The following is a 17,474-nucleotide window of genomic DNA, read 5'->3' as shown; positions in this document are numbered from 1 at the left end:
CACAGGATGTGTTTTAATAGACTGCTCAAAGAAAGATCTCATGAATCTGATAAATTCAGAAGCCAGTGACCACTAGGCCCTCCCAACGATGCTTATGGCTCTGTTCTCTCTCAGCCTAGGGAGGTTCGGCAGGAGTGGACTTCCATTTTGTTCACATGGGGCGTCTTGCCCTAGCATGGACTGTTTCAATATAACTCTTAGCAGTTAGGAACATTCACTTTTCTTCTAGAAATCAGCTGATCACTGGGGTGAAAGTCAAAATGCTTTTATTTGAGAAAATTTCAGTCAACAAGGCTTAAGAAAACAAAAGTTCAAGGGAATATATGACACACACTGAAATAGTCAGCAGCTCATGAATATACACCTTCAAGTTGCTGTGAGCTAGTCTGCTTTCTACAACCTCCTTCAATCATTATGACTCTCCACTGAAAAGTAAAATCACTCTTTACTTTGATCACATGTACCCACAGTGACCGGAGGAGAGTATCAGATTCCCTGGAACTGGAATTACACATGGTTTTGAGCTGCCACGTTGGTAGTGGAAACTGAACCTGGATCCTCCGGAGGAACAATAAGTGCTCTTAATCGTTCAGTCATCTCTGTAGATCTTAAATCCATCTTTTTATCCAATATGTCCATGAGGTTGGCATACAGAAGATTCACCTGAGAAAGAAAACAGCAGACAGACTTTAAGAAAAAGAAAGAAAGAAAGAAAGAAAGAAAGAAAGAAAGAAAGAAACAAAGAAAGAAAGAAAAAAAAAAAAACCAACCAGTGTGGGAAAGCTTCCCAGATCCACAGTGATGGCACAGAAGTCTGGCCCTTGAGGTCTGAGATCTGAGTTGCTATTGGGAAAAGGAATCTCAGTACAGTAGGCCTGTTTAATTAGGAACAGGCAGCTCTAGTAAGGGAGGTAATCAAAACAGAAAAAAATTGTTGTTCTTATTTGGTAACAAGGCTGTTTCCTTACCAAACCTACCCTGGTTAGCTGGTCTAGATGCTTGAAACACAATAGTCCCTGGAGAAATGCCTGTTTGACCAGCCACTGTTTGCACAGAGGCCAGCCCTTACCCACACACATTGGCACTGACAGTGATTTATCTTTCCAGAGTGCACTTCTGGCAGTCCTCATAATTAGATTCCATTCAGTATCCTTGTTTCCTCTTCCCCACCCTTCTTGGTTTCACTCTAAGAAATGACTACACAACCTCTTACCACATGAATTGCTACAGAAGCTCTGAGCTCTTCAAAGATGAAGATCTTTACCTAGTCAAGCAAGGTAGGATGTGTCCTTATGGGAGCCTGGCATGCCTTCTGTGCCCTCTAAGTTATGCCACCCACTGCGGGGGTTCTCCCTCCTACCTTTGCTTCATAGCTTGTTTTGAGGGTGCTAAGGTGGCCAAGGAACTCCAATGCCATTGTAGCCCACCTTTCTGCAGCTATATACTTGTTCTTGCTAGACATCACTATTCCAATATTCCAAGACTTGATCATTAGCCATACAATCTCCTCTTCTGGGTATCCTTCCTGAAATCCAAGAAGAGTTGGTGTTTTCAGTTATCGTTGCCACTACTGATTGTAACACTCTATCACGTCCCATTACAGTTAAGCACCAAGGAAAGATTGCTCCTGGAGAACAGGAGAGTACATTGAAGGTATGGTAGTTGTAGAATGTTCCACAGTGAAGTCTTAGGAAGTGACACAAATATAGAAAAAAAAAAAAAAAAAAAAGCTCTGAGGCCCTCCTCTACCGAGAGAAAATGAACTCAGAAAACCAGGTTTTGGTCCCCCGGAAGCAAGAAAAGTATGTATCCTGCTTGGATCTTTCATTGCTGCCATCCTCAGCCAATTATCTTCACAATCCCAAGATGGTCAAGAGATTGTTTTACTGAGTCTCCTAATTTCCTTGACCAGAATGAATTTCTATTCTTGAAACAGTAATAATATTAATCGTTAGTGTTGAGAAAATCTACTAAAGTTATGAACAAAGGTCACATTTCTGAGATGGCCCCACAACCTTGTCAATGGTTTTTAACTCCCCTAATGACAAAATTACATTAATGTCTTCATAGTATTGTGCAATGGTGGAAAGGAGTGGTGTAAGAGCAACTGTCCCTGCCCTTGTCTAGGAGATGGGAAACAGAGCGTTCATGCTGAAGCCTTCATTCACCCAGTATGTCTCAGGCTCTGGAGGGCAAAGAGGCCATAGAAGACTTCAGAAAAGCTTCTTGAGTGGCAAGGATGTCATTGGCTTTTTTATTCATTATTGTTTTGCTTAAGATAGGGACCTTCCTATTTTGCCCAGTCTGCTCTGAAATTTTTGGGTTGCTGTGATCGTCCTATCTCAGCCTCCCGATACAGAGCCATACTGCCATACCCAGCTGTCTTTCAATTGGATCTATAAAAAATACTATGTATAAGATACTATGATAATGAGGGTGTTGGAAGAGATAAGACAAAGCTCACATCTTAAAAGACACGTGGCAACTTTTGGAAACAAGGCATCTGCATATTAAAAAGACTTCATGGAGCTGAGATTATATCTCAGTAACAGAGTGCTTGTCTAGTTTGTGGGACCCTGGATTCCACCCCTAGTACCACATGGGAAAATGAGTTCCCAAGGTATTATTATGGGTTTGTTAGAGTGCCATGGACATTAGGTGCCCCAGTACAGTGATCAAAAAGAACACTAGCAGAGCTTGGTCAGAGGCAGTCTCGTTTGCCTGAGATATTAACCTTATAAACATCTACTTTTATATTTTTGGTTGTGAGCCTAGCCTTTAATGGCTGAGCCATCTCTCTCCAGCCCAAAATATAAAAAACAAAACCAAAAACAAAATAGGACAAAACAAAATATAGCATTTGAATGAAGGATCCCTTAAATATTTGTTTCTTGAATGAATGGGTATCTATTTGGTCATCTTGAATGGCTTTTCCTAAATTTATTTGTGATGTATATGTTTATATACTAACCAGTATAAACATGATTGCAGGTCACTGTAGATGTAAGGTATTTCACTTTTCTATAACTACTAAAATGTGTACAATATTGTGATTAAAAGTTAAAGTGTATATTTTTAAAAAAAAATAAACATCTACTTTTCAAATTTAGTCATTTCTTTCTCTCCATTCCTATAGCCAGCTTTACATTTCTCTAAGTTATACCACAATTTTGAAATGTTATATATTTACTTCTTCCAGTCTATTGGAATTTTTGTGGTACAGGATTTTTTGTTTCATTTTTGCATCCTTGGAGTCCAACACTATGCCTGGCAAACAAAAAAGGCACAGGTTTGCTGAATGAATGAATGACTAAACAAACGATAAAATCCTCAATTAAACATTACCATCTCAGTGAAATTTACCTTGATTGTTTACAACTTCTTGCATAAACTTTTGTTCCCTGAAATTCTGTTCATAACCCTGTAAAGCACTTCTAATATGTCACTGTTTTTCTCCTTTACCCAGCAGGGGTGACGTGTCATTACAGCAAAAGGTCATTCACCTTTGTGTATTCAAAGCCTTGCACAGTATTTGGTACATAGTAAGAAGGTGGTTATCTTAACTACATGAATGAAGTAATATTCTATGATATGGAAATGCCACAATAAGACATTTTGGTTATTTGTCTTCTTGTTGTATGAATGAGTCTGCTCTGAGCATTTGTGTATGAGTTATTATTTGTATGCATTTCTCTTGGGATGGAATTTCTGGGTCATATTGTAACTATACTAACCTCCTGAGGTGCTGTCTGGCTATTCTTTTTTTCCTCTTTTTGCAGTACTAAGAATCAAATCCAGGACCTTACATATTCAAAGCCATGTATTCTACCACTGAGCTACACTTCCACACTTCAGCTGCTTTTCAAAGCACCACTTTATGATCACAGTCTCTGTTGAGAGTACCAATCATTTGTCAAGAGTGGTTTCTCTCTGTTTGAGTATAGTCATTTTATTGGATGTAAAGGTGGCAGATTGCCTTATTATTGCATATTTTTATTTACACATTTATGATAATTATGCTGAACATCTTTTCATATGCTTACTGGTCATATGAGTATCTTCTCTGGGAAAATGCCAACCTCTATACTTTGTTCACTGGAGGAGAATGTGGCTTTCTTTATGGAGTTGTAAGATTTCTTTATTCATCCCAAAGGTGAATCTCTTCTCTCCAACATTTATTACCAAGCTTTTAGTTATCCTTTTACTTCCATAATCGTGTCTTTTATAGAAAAATGATTAATTTTTTTCTCAAAACTAATTGTTTATTTTCATTTCATTGGATATTTTTTATAATAGGATATCTAAGAATCCATTTCCCCATACAAGATCACAAAAGATTTTCTGTTTTAGAAAAAATGAGCCAGATGTGCACAGTGTACAGCAGATGCAGGAGGATCAGTTGTCCAAGATTATCCTTAGCTATGTAATGATTTGAGGACAGGCTAGGCTACACAAAACCTTGTCTTAAAAAAAAATAATAAGGGCTGGAGAGATGGCTCAGTGGTTAAAAGCACTGACTGCTCTTCCAGAGGTCCTGAGTTCAAATCCCAGAAACCACATGGTAGCTCACAACCATCTGTAATGGGATTCAATGTCCTCTTCTTGTGCGTCTAACAGTGACAGTGTGTGTGTGTGTGTGTGTGTGTGTGTGCCTATCTTTAAAAACAAAAGAAAATCTTTGAGTTAGCAATGAATGTGAATCAATGGAATAGTGGGGTACTTGTATTTCCATATCTGTGAGGCTGAGCAACTGCTAAGATGGGTAAAATTGCATAGAATAATAAATAACAATGAAATTATCAAGAAAGGAAAAACTACCCATGGCAAGACTGGTGATTAAGAAATATAAGACATAGATTTGTTCCATTTTTTTTTTTTGAGATACTCTTTATGTATCTCAGGCTCTTCTTGAACTCACTATGTAGCCAGGCTCATCTCAAACTCACAGTCTTCTTGCCTCAGTCTCTTAAGTGCTAGGATTATAAATATGTTCCACTATGCCTGGCTCTTAGACATGGGTTTTAAGCAAAGACAAGTAGCAGGAAATAGTGTGCAAATTGTACACAGCAGGAAGAGAAGGAGGTGATGGTTGATAAACAAGGCAATGTTGATTACTGTATGGAAAAGGGAACATCTTGGCTTTGAGTTGGATAAGGTTCAGAGTAAGGATTTAGAAAATATAAGAGGTTCTAGAGACTTATGGGGAAGAAAATGATCTACAAACGTTTTATTTGGGGAAGATATACTTGATAGGGAAACACAAGAAAAACAAAATAAGAGCCAAAGAGAAACTAAGAATCAAACTGTAGAAACAGAAGAAAACAAGTTTCCAAGTCTAACTCCAAGATGCCTTTGCAGAAACCACAATTCCAACACCAGGGACATATGAGATTTAGATGAAGGGAAACCCAAATATCACCGTATTGTAATGAAAGAATTCTAGATTCACTTCTTAGCTTTTCCATTATATATATTTACATGCTTAGTATAAGATGTTTAACCTTTCAATATCTCAACTGACAAAACAATGAATTCAACTTAGTGTGGATGTGCGCACCTATAACCCCAGCACACAGGAGCTGAGACAGGAGGATCAGGGGTTTGCCACCGGTCTGAGATACATACTGAGACTCTATTTAAGCCATTGAATTTGTTAACCTCAAAGGCTATTTTCAGTTATCCTAGTCATAGAATGAAAATTTATAGTCTTTTAGATCCCAACAGTGTTACCTAAACTAAGGGACTATCAAAAGCGCGAAGAAACTATTGCTAAAGGAGTTTCTAAGGTGTTAGTGTGTGTATAAGTCACTTGGGAGTATTGTTAAAATTTGTATTTTTGCTCCTCAAAGTCCTCCTCCATCTCTTAGAGACTCAATATCTTGGTGAAGACCAAGAGTCCCCTAGTTCTTTTCTGCCATCCCTGTTAGCCTTTCCTTCTAGCCTACCTCTGTCCCTTTGTGACTCCTGCCAACATGCAAAAGAACCTTCTCTAACAGGGACCCACAATGACTATGCTAGACCTGGGACTAAGGGAGCCCACAGCTAGTATATTTGACTAAGATTCAGAGTGGGTCACAGCAACTAAAGTATGAAACACACACACAATGATAAAATGAAATATATACACTTGAAATATCATAACTCCTGGTGCTTAGATTCCAGCACAAAACCACAAGCATAAACAACTAAGAAAATACATGCCTCTTCTAGAAACTAACAACCCCATTGTAATAGGCTTCAAGAAAAGCAATTTAGCTGAAGCACAACACAAAGACTTCCAAAGAGCAATTATGAATATGTTCAAAAACCTTAAAGAAGATATGAATAAGTGAAGACCATCAAAACACACATAGTTGAATAAAATAATGAAAACAAATGAAGACATGAAAGCAAAAAATTAACAAAGAAATTGAATAAGTAACATAAACAAATGGAAACAAATCTGGAAATAAAAACCTCAGGATGCCCAACAAAAGCCTCAGAAATAAGCCTCAGCAACAGATTAAAATAAAAGGGGAAGAGAAAATTTCAGGTCTTGAAGACAGGGTAGAAAAAAATGGATAGTTCAGTCAAAGAAAACGTTAAATATAAAAAACCCAAGTCGTGGGAGACGAAGTGTTTAGCCTAGCAGAGACTTGAAGTGCCAGGGTTGGGGATACCCAGGGAGGCTCCACCCTCTCAGAGGAGAAGGGAAGGATTGTGGGATGGGGTGACGTGGCGTGGGGCAGTTAGTGGGATGTAAAGTGAATTTAAAAAGACCAAGCAGAAAGCTTCCAGGAAATCTGGGGCATTGTGAAAAGACCAAACTTCTTAAGGGAAAGAAACATAGGTGAGAGGCACAGAAAATATTTTTAACAAAATCATAGAAAAACATTTTCTAAACCTAAAGAAAGAGATGCATATCAAACGAACAAATAGATAAAACATCCCATGATACATAATAATCAAAATAGTAAATGCACAGAACAAAGAACAGATATTAAAAGCCACAAGGGAAAAAGACATATAAAAGGAGGTCCATTAGAATAACATCTGACTTTTTCAGTGCAGACTCTGAAAGCCAGAGGGCTAGGATGGATGTTCTATAAGCTCTGAGAGATCACATGTGCCAGCCCAGAATACTATGCCCAGCAAAACCATCAATCACATTTGACAGAGAAAGAAAAGCATCTCATGGCAAAACCAAATTTAAGCAGTTTCTGCCTAACAATCTAGCTCTACAGAATTCACTGGAAGGAAAACTTAAGTTTGAAGAGAAGGTTAACTACTGTTTAATGGATAGAAACACTACATCATATGAGACTTGCTCTTTTTATAAGGTCATATATTTTATACTCCATTAAACTAGAAAATCTGAAAAAGAGGAATTTCTTCGTTGTTGTTATTGTTCTTGAGATAGGATTTCACTATATATCCCTGGCTGTCCTGAAACTTACTATGTAGACCAAGCTGGTCTTGAACTCAGAGATCCACCCACCTCTGCCTCCTAAGTGCTGCAGTTAAATGAAGGGGCATTTCCTAAATTCTTTTTACAAAACTACTCTGATACCAAAACCACACAAAGCCCTCCACCCCCAATTTACAAATAAACCTCACTTATGAATATAGATGCAGAAATTCTTAATATTTTCAGCCTGAATCCAAGAACATATCAAATAGAACATACACCATGATCAAATAGGCTTCATTCTGAAGATAAAGGATTGGCTCAACACATGTCAATCAATAAACATAATTCACCATATAAACTGACTGAAAGAAAAAAAAAACCACATGATCACCATAATGCAGAAAAGATTTTTGGCAAAATTCAACATCTCTTCATGATAAAAGTCCTGGAGAGTCTAAGGTACAGGGAACATACTCAGTATAATAAAGGCAATTTATGATAAGCCCACAGCCAACATCATTCTAAATGGAGAGAAACTCAAAGCAATTCCACCAAAATTAGGAAGAAGACAAGGCTGTGCACACTGTATATATCTGTTCAATGTAGTACTTGATGTCTTAGCTCGAACAATAAGACAACTGCAGAAGATCAAAATAATACAAATTGGAAAAGAAGAATTCTAAGTATCAATATTTGCTGATGATATGATCGTATACAAAAGTGACCCCGAAAATTCTACCAGAGAACTCCTACAGCTGATAAACACCTTCAGCCAAGTGGCTGGATACAAAAGTAATTTATAAAAACTGGTAGTGTTCTTATATACAAATGACAAACAGATTGAAAAAGAATTCCGTGAAACAGTACTTTTAACAATAGCCTCAAAAATATCATGGGACGACTCTAAGCAAGTAAGTGAAAGAAGCCCTGAGGGCCAGCATAAAGAATGGAAACAGGTAACCTTGGGAGGTGGGGAACCCTCTAGAATAGACTAGAGACCTGGGAGGTGAAATGCCCAACAGTGGGGAGAGGGAATTGTAGGGTCCATCTCCAGTAGAAAGACAGGTATTAAGTGGAGGGATGGGGTTGCCATCCCACAGTCAAAAACTCTGACCCAGAATTGACCCTGTCTAAAAGAACTGCAGGGACAAAAATGGAGAAGAGACTGAGGGAAAGGAGGTCCAGTGACTGGCCCACATTGGGATCCATCTCAAGGGAAGGCTCCAAGACCTGACACTATTACTGATGCTATACAGGAGCTTAGCATGGCTGCCCTTCAGGAAGCCCAAGAAGCAGCTGACTGAGACAGAAGCAGATACTTACACTCAACCAATGGACTGAAGTTAGAAACCCCTGTGGTTGAATTAGGTAAAGGCTGGAAGAAGCTAAGGAGGAGGGTGACCCCATAGCAAGACCAGTAGTCTCAACTAACCTGGACCTCTAAGATCTCTCAAGACACTGAGCCACCAACCAGGCAGAGGACTGCCTGGTCTGGCCTCAATGAGAGAAAATGCACCTAACCCTCAAGAGACTTGTGGATGGTCACAGGGAGTGGAGAGGCCTGGCCTTGTGTGTGTGTGTGTGTGTGTGTGTGTGTGTGTGTGTGTGTGTATGTGGGTGTACATCCTCTTGGAGATAGGGGAGGAGGAATGGGATGAGGATCTGTCGGAGGGCAGAATGAGAAGGGTGTAACAACTGGACTGTAAAAAAAGATTAAAGATAATTTTTAAAAAACACAAAATTTTAAGACACTGAAGGAAAAAATTGAAAACAAAATCCACCAGAAGATGGAAAGATCTCCAATGCTTATGGCTTGATAGGAGTAATATTGTGAAAAACAGACATCATACCAAAGCATTAACAGATTAATGCAATCCCTGTCAAATCTCCAATATAATCCATCATGAAAACTGAGAACAAAACCCAAAAATCCAAAAATCAAAACCTCAATTTCATATGGAAACACAATAAGCCCAGAATAGCTAAGTCCTGAATAATAAAAGAACTTCTGGAGGTATCACCACCCCAGTTTTCATGTTGTTTTACAGAGGAATAATAATAAAAAACCATCATGGCACTGATATAAAACCAGGCACACTGATAAATGGAATAGAATTCAAGATCCAGACATAATTCCACCCAGCAACAGACATTTGGTTTTTTAAAAAGAAGCCTAAAATATATCTTGGAAAAAAGACAAGCATTATCAACCAAGAGCTGGTCAAACTAGTTGGCTACATGTAGAAAAATGAAAATAGATCCGTATCTATGACTCTGCACAAAATTCAACTCCAAAGTGATCCAGAGCTTCAACATCAGACCAAGTACACCAAGTCTGATAGAAGAGAACACAGGGAATAGGCTTGAACTCAGTGACACAGAAAAGGCCTTTCTGACTGGATCCAATAGCACAGGAATTAGATTAGGATCAACAATAAAGAAATGGGACCTCATAAACATTATCATTCAAGAAACTAGCAGCCTACACAATGGGAGAAAAAAAAACTTTATCAATTATATAACTGATAGGATGTATCTAGAATATATAAAGAACTAAAAAGAAAAAAAGACCCAATTAAAAAATGTGGTATAGGGGCTGGCGAGATGACTTAGTGGGTAAGAGCACTAATTATTTTCTGTATAGAAAGCTAAGCATATTATCATGTTTCAGGTAGGGGCAATACTGGACAGGAAACTCATCGGAAAATTAAAAATCAGGAGGCTCTCTAACAGAAGAGTGATAGGGATTAGAACTGTAGTGTGATTGATAAAAATGGCAAAACTAAGTTCCTCAGAGAAGCTGTGGCCTCACAGAGACTATAGAGATTAATCAGTGTGGAGTTACAGTAAGTCTAATTTTTAGTTTGCATATAGAATACAGTTGGAAGTTCCAGATGTAGCTTCTGGCTTAGAAATGGAATTTCCCCCTTTTCCTAAAAGGTTAAAGGTTGCAAAAGAAAAACCAAATTGTTCAGTGGTGAGGATTTTCATATTTAAATTCATATAGGCCAGAATTAAGTTGTTCCAGGAAAATTCTAGATTTCATTAGTCACTGAATCAGATTGGCATCCTACTTACTATCTTATATTGTGATTTACAAATCCTGTTATATAAAAACAGCCAAGATTCTTAGATTTTGTTGTTGGTTTTTTTTACCTGGCTTGGTTTTGAGACAGAGTTTCATGATCTCAATCACTATGTAGCCAAGGATGACCATGCATTTCTGATGCTTCCAGGTACTAGATTACAGGTGTGTGCCACCACATCTGGCTATGTGATGTTGGAGACAGAACCCTCAGCAAGCACTGTACAAACTGAGCTACATCCTAAACCTATACTTAGATATCATCATGAATGTAAGTAATGGCTTTTTGCATTCTTCTCAGCAAGCCATCTTACTCTCCTGTTCTATGGCTCTCATAAACAACAGTTAACATCTTACATATCTTATTCATGAATAAGTTTATAACACAGATACTATTTATATTGACCCACACATGTGCAATGTGGTAGGCTCCAAAAATACAAAACAATTCAAGATGAATAGTAGTCTTGTTATTCTGACCCAAACCTTATACTTATACTAGTAAACTTATACTAGAAAATTCCTACAATTGACTATTTACATTTTATAAACTCAGAGATACTTTTAAGGTGATATCTATATTGTAATGTGAATTTACCATAAAAATCCTATCAGAAAGTATCATTCTGTATGAATTCAAATATACAATTCCTTACAATTACTTTTACAATTACAATTACTATTGCTCTTTGACTTACGTTTTGGCGAATGATGCTTAGAGTATTTTTAAAATGGCTCCGAACTTCTTTTAGGGGATACAGCGATATATTCCATACTTCATCTGCCACCAGAAGTTTAATCAACTTGTGCATGCATACGCTGAGAAAATAAAAAGAGAAAAGTAAGAAAATAAAAAGTAAGGAAAGAAATCACTGGCCTGGCTAAGACAGTTAACTCTGAGTCTCAGCTCACACTGAGAGCTTTGTAGCACCTCTGCTCCTTCTTTCATTTTGATCTTGCTTCTAATCTTGGAAGACAGGGTTTTGGAAATGTAAAAGGGGTTCATTAGCCCTTCCTTTGATACTTGTTGTTGGTTGTCATTTTAGTCAACTTCACTTCTCTCATAAGATAATTGTTTAACTTATTTTAATGTGTGTGTGTGTGTGAGCCCAACGCACACAAGTGTGAGCAGAAGTCAGGGGAGCACTCTCCAGAGTTGGTTCTCTGAAGACTGCACTCAGGTCATCAGATATGGCAGCAGGTACCTTCATCTAACGAACCATTTTGCCAGTGCAATTACACCATTGCCATATTTTATGAGCTGATTTAATTGATGGGCATTTAAGCAATCATGCTACCTCCTCAAGGAGACAAAGATATTAAAATTGGGCTTAAATTGACAAAAAGTGAAGATCTTACTTCTCAGAACAGAAAGACTATAATGAATTTTTCCTGAAAAAACAAAACCACATAACATTATTGATACTTAAAAGTACTAAGGAAAAAAGACAGAAGAAAATTAAGGAAAAATGTTGAAGTTGAGTGGTGGCTACCAAATTATGATCATTTGGGATATTTAGTAAATGACATGAAAGAAGGAAGATACATAGTACTATTTTATTATATGACTAGAAAAATAAAGGAAACCAGGATATACCCTTCTTTTTCTCCCCTGAGAACAGTGGATTCCTTAATCTTGCTTAATATTTTCCAGTGTCTAATGCAATTTTCACTACCGAGAAGTTGACAGGATACTTTCCCTATGATCTTCCATTTCCATGTTGGCCCCACTGATTAGAGTCCGTGACTTAGGAGACATTGACTAGAGGTTTTTGTTTGTTTTGAGTTTTCTTTTTCTTTTTTTCTTTCTTTTTTTTTTTTGGCTTCCAAAAAACTTAATTTAGCTGTTAAACTATATTTACTAACCTGTATTTCAAAACATCAACTGGCTCCTGTTTTCTGTACATCAATAAAAGTCTTTTCATTGCCTTATGTGCAATAGTAGGATAGTATGCAGGTTTATCCATAGCTAGTACTATAAGAAAAAAAAAGGAAAGGGTCTGAATGCCACGTTATCTTATTTATTACAGTTTTCATGCAGGACTATAACATGCATGCTCTAACGGAAAAAAAGATTCTCTCTCTCTCTCTCTCTCTCTCTCTCACACACACACACACACACACACACACACCCCAAATTTTATAAAATGATGGCTCTACAGACGTTTTCAGAAAGAGTCTCTTATTTCCAGGCAGAGTACCACTATAGGACTTCCAGGTTACATTCATTCGATGAGTGACCGAAAAGCTGCCGTTTCGGTAACCATGCACATAGTCCTACAGGTGATACAACTACCTTATAAACCGCAATGAAGGAAAGGCAAGCTAAGAAAGAAATAGAAGCAGATCAATAAAAGGCTGCTAGTCAAAGCCAGACAACAATCTGCAATATACTGGTTTTGTTGTTGTTACTGCTGCTGCCAGATGCGAAAAATAGAAAGGCTTTGCCATTACTGCCTTATAGAGTCTTCGAAGTCTCTTAAGACTTTCAACTTTCAGATGTGGTCAAGAAGCCTGGAGAGCGGTCTGGTTAGATAAGGAGTGGTAGTCATAGAGTATGCCTCACTGGTCCACTGCTAGAAAACCCAAGGCAACTGTTGTGTACTGGGAGGAACCTAATACCTTTACTAATCATGCTCAAGCAATTGTGGAAAGTAACAGGTAAAGGGAAGATAATCAGGGCATTTCCGGCAGAATATTCCCCAAATGGCTTTGAGGCTCATAAATCCTATAGTATAGCTTAAAAAAATTTGAAAATGACACATTTTAAAGTATTTCCAAATCTCTAGGGGCTAGTGAGGTGGCTCAGTGTGTGAAAAGATGCTTGCTACCTAGGCTGGTGATCAGAAGTCAATCCCTGGGGCCTATATGCTGCCAACACAAATTGCCTCCTGCAAGTTCTCAGCTAACCTTCACACATGTAATCACACACACACACACACACACACACACACACACACACACACACATACAGAGAGAGAGAGAGAGAGAGAGAGAGAGAGAGAGAGAGAAAACTTTCAAAAAATTCCAGATTTCTCCATACATTTTAGTAAATTACTAAGGCTGAGTCATCTTTGATCATCAAAGTAGCTATTTATCATTTTTAGCTACCTACATAAAACTAACTTTCCAAAGTTTGCGCTTCCTCTATCATGTCATTACATAATTAAATTCTACATATAGACTGCATTTGAGCACCTATTATGAGCAATGCTCTTCACTAAGATTTATTAGTATAATACATGTATATATATAATTATTCTTCATGATCCTAATGAGATTACAATCTTACAGAGTGAAAAAGATAACTATATAAATGATTTTAATTCAAAATAGTTTAAGAATGCATCAGAAAGGGAGAAACAATATACCATGAGGGAAATCATCTCAAGGTCAAAAGACAGAAAACTGTAGGCTCTAAATGGGCACTGGTCTTACACAGGCCCAAATAGAGCACTTACATGCGATTGTTTCAAGTGTTCTGCATTCTAAATCAGGCATCTTCCAAATTGAATTCACAAAGCTGCTCAGTGATGGATCATTTGTTTTGGTTTTAACTTCAAATTCATAGAGCAGAAGCAATGCCCCACAGTCATCACCTGAGAAGTCTCCTAAAGAAAAGGTGAAGTTAAACATCTTCTGTTACTTCAACATTGATACTCTCTTCAATCCTATCCTAATCTGACACGTTTTCCCATAAGGGAAAATTAATTGCACTTACAGTTTGAAGGCCATCCCAGACTCTATTGGTAGACTTTCAGCATTTTAATATCTGTAACTACATCGTTAATTTTACTACCCTGTAACAGATTTACTAGCATTTCCTACCTATTCCGAAACTTCAGCTGTGATGCTTGTAACTGGCTTGAAAAGGTTCTGGTGCTATTGCTAAGACATGCCTGCATCCTTTGAGCTGACACTCACTGTCATGGCTCAAACAGAAAACATAATGCTGCATGAACTAACAATAGTTTTATGAGCAAAAGAGTTTCCAAATTTGTTTCATTTAGTCAGTCAATAATGTATCTTGGTTCTCATCATGAAAAGAATATTATTTCAGATGCTACACACCATACTTGAGTTTTATTTGCCATTCATTGAATGACTATTTGAAGGAGCTGGATGCAGTAGCATTACATGGTGGCTGGTGCATGCTACAGTGCTCGACACCTGTAATCTTGGAAGACTTGGTTGTTCTGAGCCTCTTCAAGGCAGCTTGCTGGTCTCTGCTTCTTCCAGGCAGCTCAGCTTGAGTGTCTCTAAACAGTTCTTACTGCTTATTTATGCACGGGGAAGAAGGACCTAGTACATTTGGTCAGTTTCAGGGACTTTCTGAAGCTACCGAGTTATTTACTTCCTGAGCATAAAGAGTTTTCCTGCCCCAGGCATGTTTTACTTTCCCTTAGAACATCCTGTTGTTTGACCTCCCTACATGCTTCTTAGTGAGCCACCCGCCCAGGATATCCTGTTGTTTACTTGCCTTTGAATACATAGCCTGTCTTCAATATCTAATTGTTGCATTTCCTTTAACATCCTGTGTCTTAATGAGCTTCCTTTCAAGTAGGAAAGTTTTAATCCTAGAGGAAACGGCTTCACAATAGTGCCCCCTTTCTGTCTAGGAGCAGAAATAATCCAGTTTTCTAGATTTCTGAATACTTACATTATCTACAATGAGATATATTGAGAATTAGACAAAAATCTAAAGACAAATTCATTTATGTTCTGTTATACATTTATGCAGAACACTAAGGTAGTTTTGTATATTAGCCTTTTCTATCCTTCCCCTCCCTTCTCCTTTCTTCCTTTCCCTTCTATTTATTTGTATGCATATGTATGTGCATAGGCACTTGTGCATATGGCATTCAGAGGACAACTTCCAGGAGCTTGTTCTCTCTACCCACGTCATGGGTCCTGGGGATCAAACTTTGGGTCATAGGGATGGGCAGCAAGCCCTTTTACCTATCAAGCCATTTTGCTGGATTTTCCCTCACTTTTATTTTAGATAGGTTGCCCTTGTACTCAGTTCTCCACTCCCCACCTCTCAAGTACTGGAATTAAATATATGTGTACCAATGTACCTGGCTTTTATAATATTTTCAGGACACTTTTATTTTGACTGTGACTGGTCATATGAAGTCAAATGTGGAATTTTCCACTTGTGGCATTATGCCTGTCTTAAAATATTTTGGATTTTAGGGAATTTTTGTAATTTGGATTTTCAGATTTCAACCTGTGAAATAAATAATATTTTATAATCACTGCCAGTAGATAATCAACAAACTTCTATACCTGTTATTATCAGTGTTGAAGTTAGAACATGATTCTCCCACAGTTCTATGTTACCTCCTAAATAATATTGTCATTAAACTTTAGTGGGTCCTTCCAATTCTACATAATTTTCCAAATGACGTTTCTCTGTTTGCAGAACATTTTCATTCCTTTAATCCTTTTTCAGTTGTTTTACTTTTGCAACATTTTCTGATGTTTTTCTTTTTATTTTCTTTTTCTCCTTCCTGCCCTTCAGCCACATTTTCTAGGACAATACTTGTTAGAAACAGTGGAGTGAAGGCCAGAGTAAGAAAAACTGTTATAAGGAAGCTGTGTGGGTCCTTTGCAGTGCATTCTACAACATACTCAATTCAAGCCTTTATAGCAAACATTTTTGGAGCAGTCCTAGGAAAACTTTGTCCCAATGGTGATCTCTAACTTGACTTAGGACTGGTAGTAAGTCAATGACAAAGTCAGATGATCTTTTGTTATCTTCTTTAGTTCTCATGTATACCTCTGAAAGTTTAAGTTCTTTTATATTGTTAAAATTAGTACTTTATTCTTAAAGTATATTTTTACTTTAAAGAGTAAATTAAAAGGCACAGGTATTCAAATTTGAGTATCTGACTAAACATTTTAGCCAAAATTAATAAGAGAAAATGGTTACTTTATGAACAATGGCATTATTTTTGCCAATGTTAAAAATTGAAATTTCAAGCAAAGGCTTGAATTTAATTTTTTAAATGACCATATTGAAAGGGGCATTATTTATTTATTTATTTATTTATTTGACTTTGATTGTTAATCAAAGTCAAAATAACAAAAATTTAATTTATTTTTATTTCAAGTTCCTGGGTGCTTTGCCTGGATGTATGTCTGTGGACTATATGTGTGCCTGGTAGCTGTGGAGGCCAGACAAAGGGTTGGATCCCCTGGGAATGGAGTTATGGATGGTGAGCCACCATGTGGATGCTAGGAATTGAATCCAGATCCTCTGAAGGAGCAGTCAGTGCTTTTAACTCCTGAGTTTCTCTCCAGTCCAAATGTCTGAATTTTAAAACACTGTCTTCATCACTATGAGATGACAATTTACCAAAGAACATTTGAAACTTTTTTCTGAGATTAATTATATTAACAAACACCAATATCACTTGCTAAAATTTTAATATGTAAGAAATATAAGTATTTTATTGGATACATTAATATGCCAATGTTTGAATAATTTTCATAATTAGGGAATTAACATTTTCAAAATGACAATTTTGATTATTGATAAATCATTAGTAAAAGATCCATTTTGAGTATCAGACACTGAATTTTAGTGTTACTGCATGAAAACTACATCATATTGTTTTAATTTCCATATCACAGGCGGTTAAAATAACTATCAACTGAATTTTAGTATTGTATGAAAAATGTATATTCATATCTAAAAAGTTCCTCTCAAATATAGTTAGATAAAAGTAGCAAGTTCTAGTGTTCTACGGCACAGTGAGATAACCATAAATCATACTATCCTATATATCAATCATATATTAATAACCAGAAGAGTAGAGCCTGAAATCTCTAATCAAAGTAATAGAGATGGAAATGTTAACTGTCCTGATTTTATCAGTGAATACTGTATTGCTATATCTTATACATAAATACGGTTGAAATAAAAATATAATGAAATGGGAAAATATTCCATGTTCATGAATTAGAAGATTTAACACTGTTAAGAAGCCAATA

General features: G+C 37.1%; 1 protein-coding gene and 1 pseudogene across 1 annotated transcript in view; both read right to left on the bottom strand.

Annotated features, from left to right (window-relative positions):
• Positions 1-382: 382 nt before the first annotated feature.
• Positions 383-17,474, bottom strand: part of Tex11 (testis expressed 11) — a 209,617-nt gene continuing 192,525 nt past the window's right edge. The window contains exons 25-29 of the mRNA XM_021153053.2: positions 13,937-14,086; positions 12,342-12,450; positions 11,174-11,294; positions 1,361-1,525; positions 383-663 (exon numbers count right to left, since the gene is read on the bottom strand). Coding sequence (XP_021008712.1) covers positions 508-663; positions 1,361-1,525; positions 11,174-11,294; positions 12,342-12,450; positions 13,937-14,086 — 701 coding nt within the window. The 3' untranslated portion in view covers positions 383-507. The remainder of the gene's footprint in view (positions 664-1,360; positions 1,526-11,173; positions 11,295-12,341; positions 12,451-13,936; positions 14,087-17,474) is intronic.
• LOC110286594 (small integral membrane protein 15-like) lies at positions 15,916-16,135 on the bottom strand (annotated as a pseudogene).

The sequence above is a fragment of the Mus caroli genome, unplaced genomic scaffold (genome assembly GCF_978045245.1).
Source record: "Mus caroli unplaced genomic scaffold, Mus_caroli_1 scaffold_5, whole genome shotgun sequence".
NCBI classification, from domain to species: Eukaryota; Metazoa; Chordata; class Mammalia; order Rodentia; family Muridae; genus Mus; species Mus caroli.
Note: the sequence above shows the minus strand (reverse complement) of the source record. Positions and strands in the feature narration are given on the sequence as shown.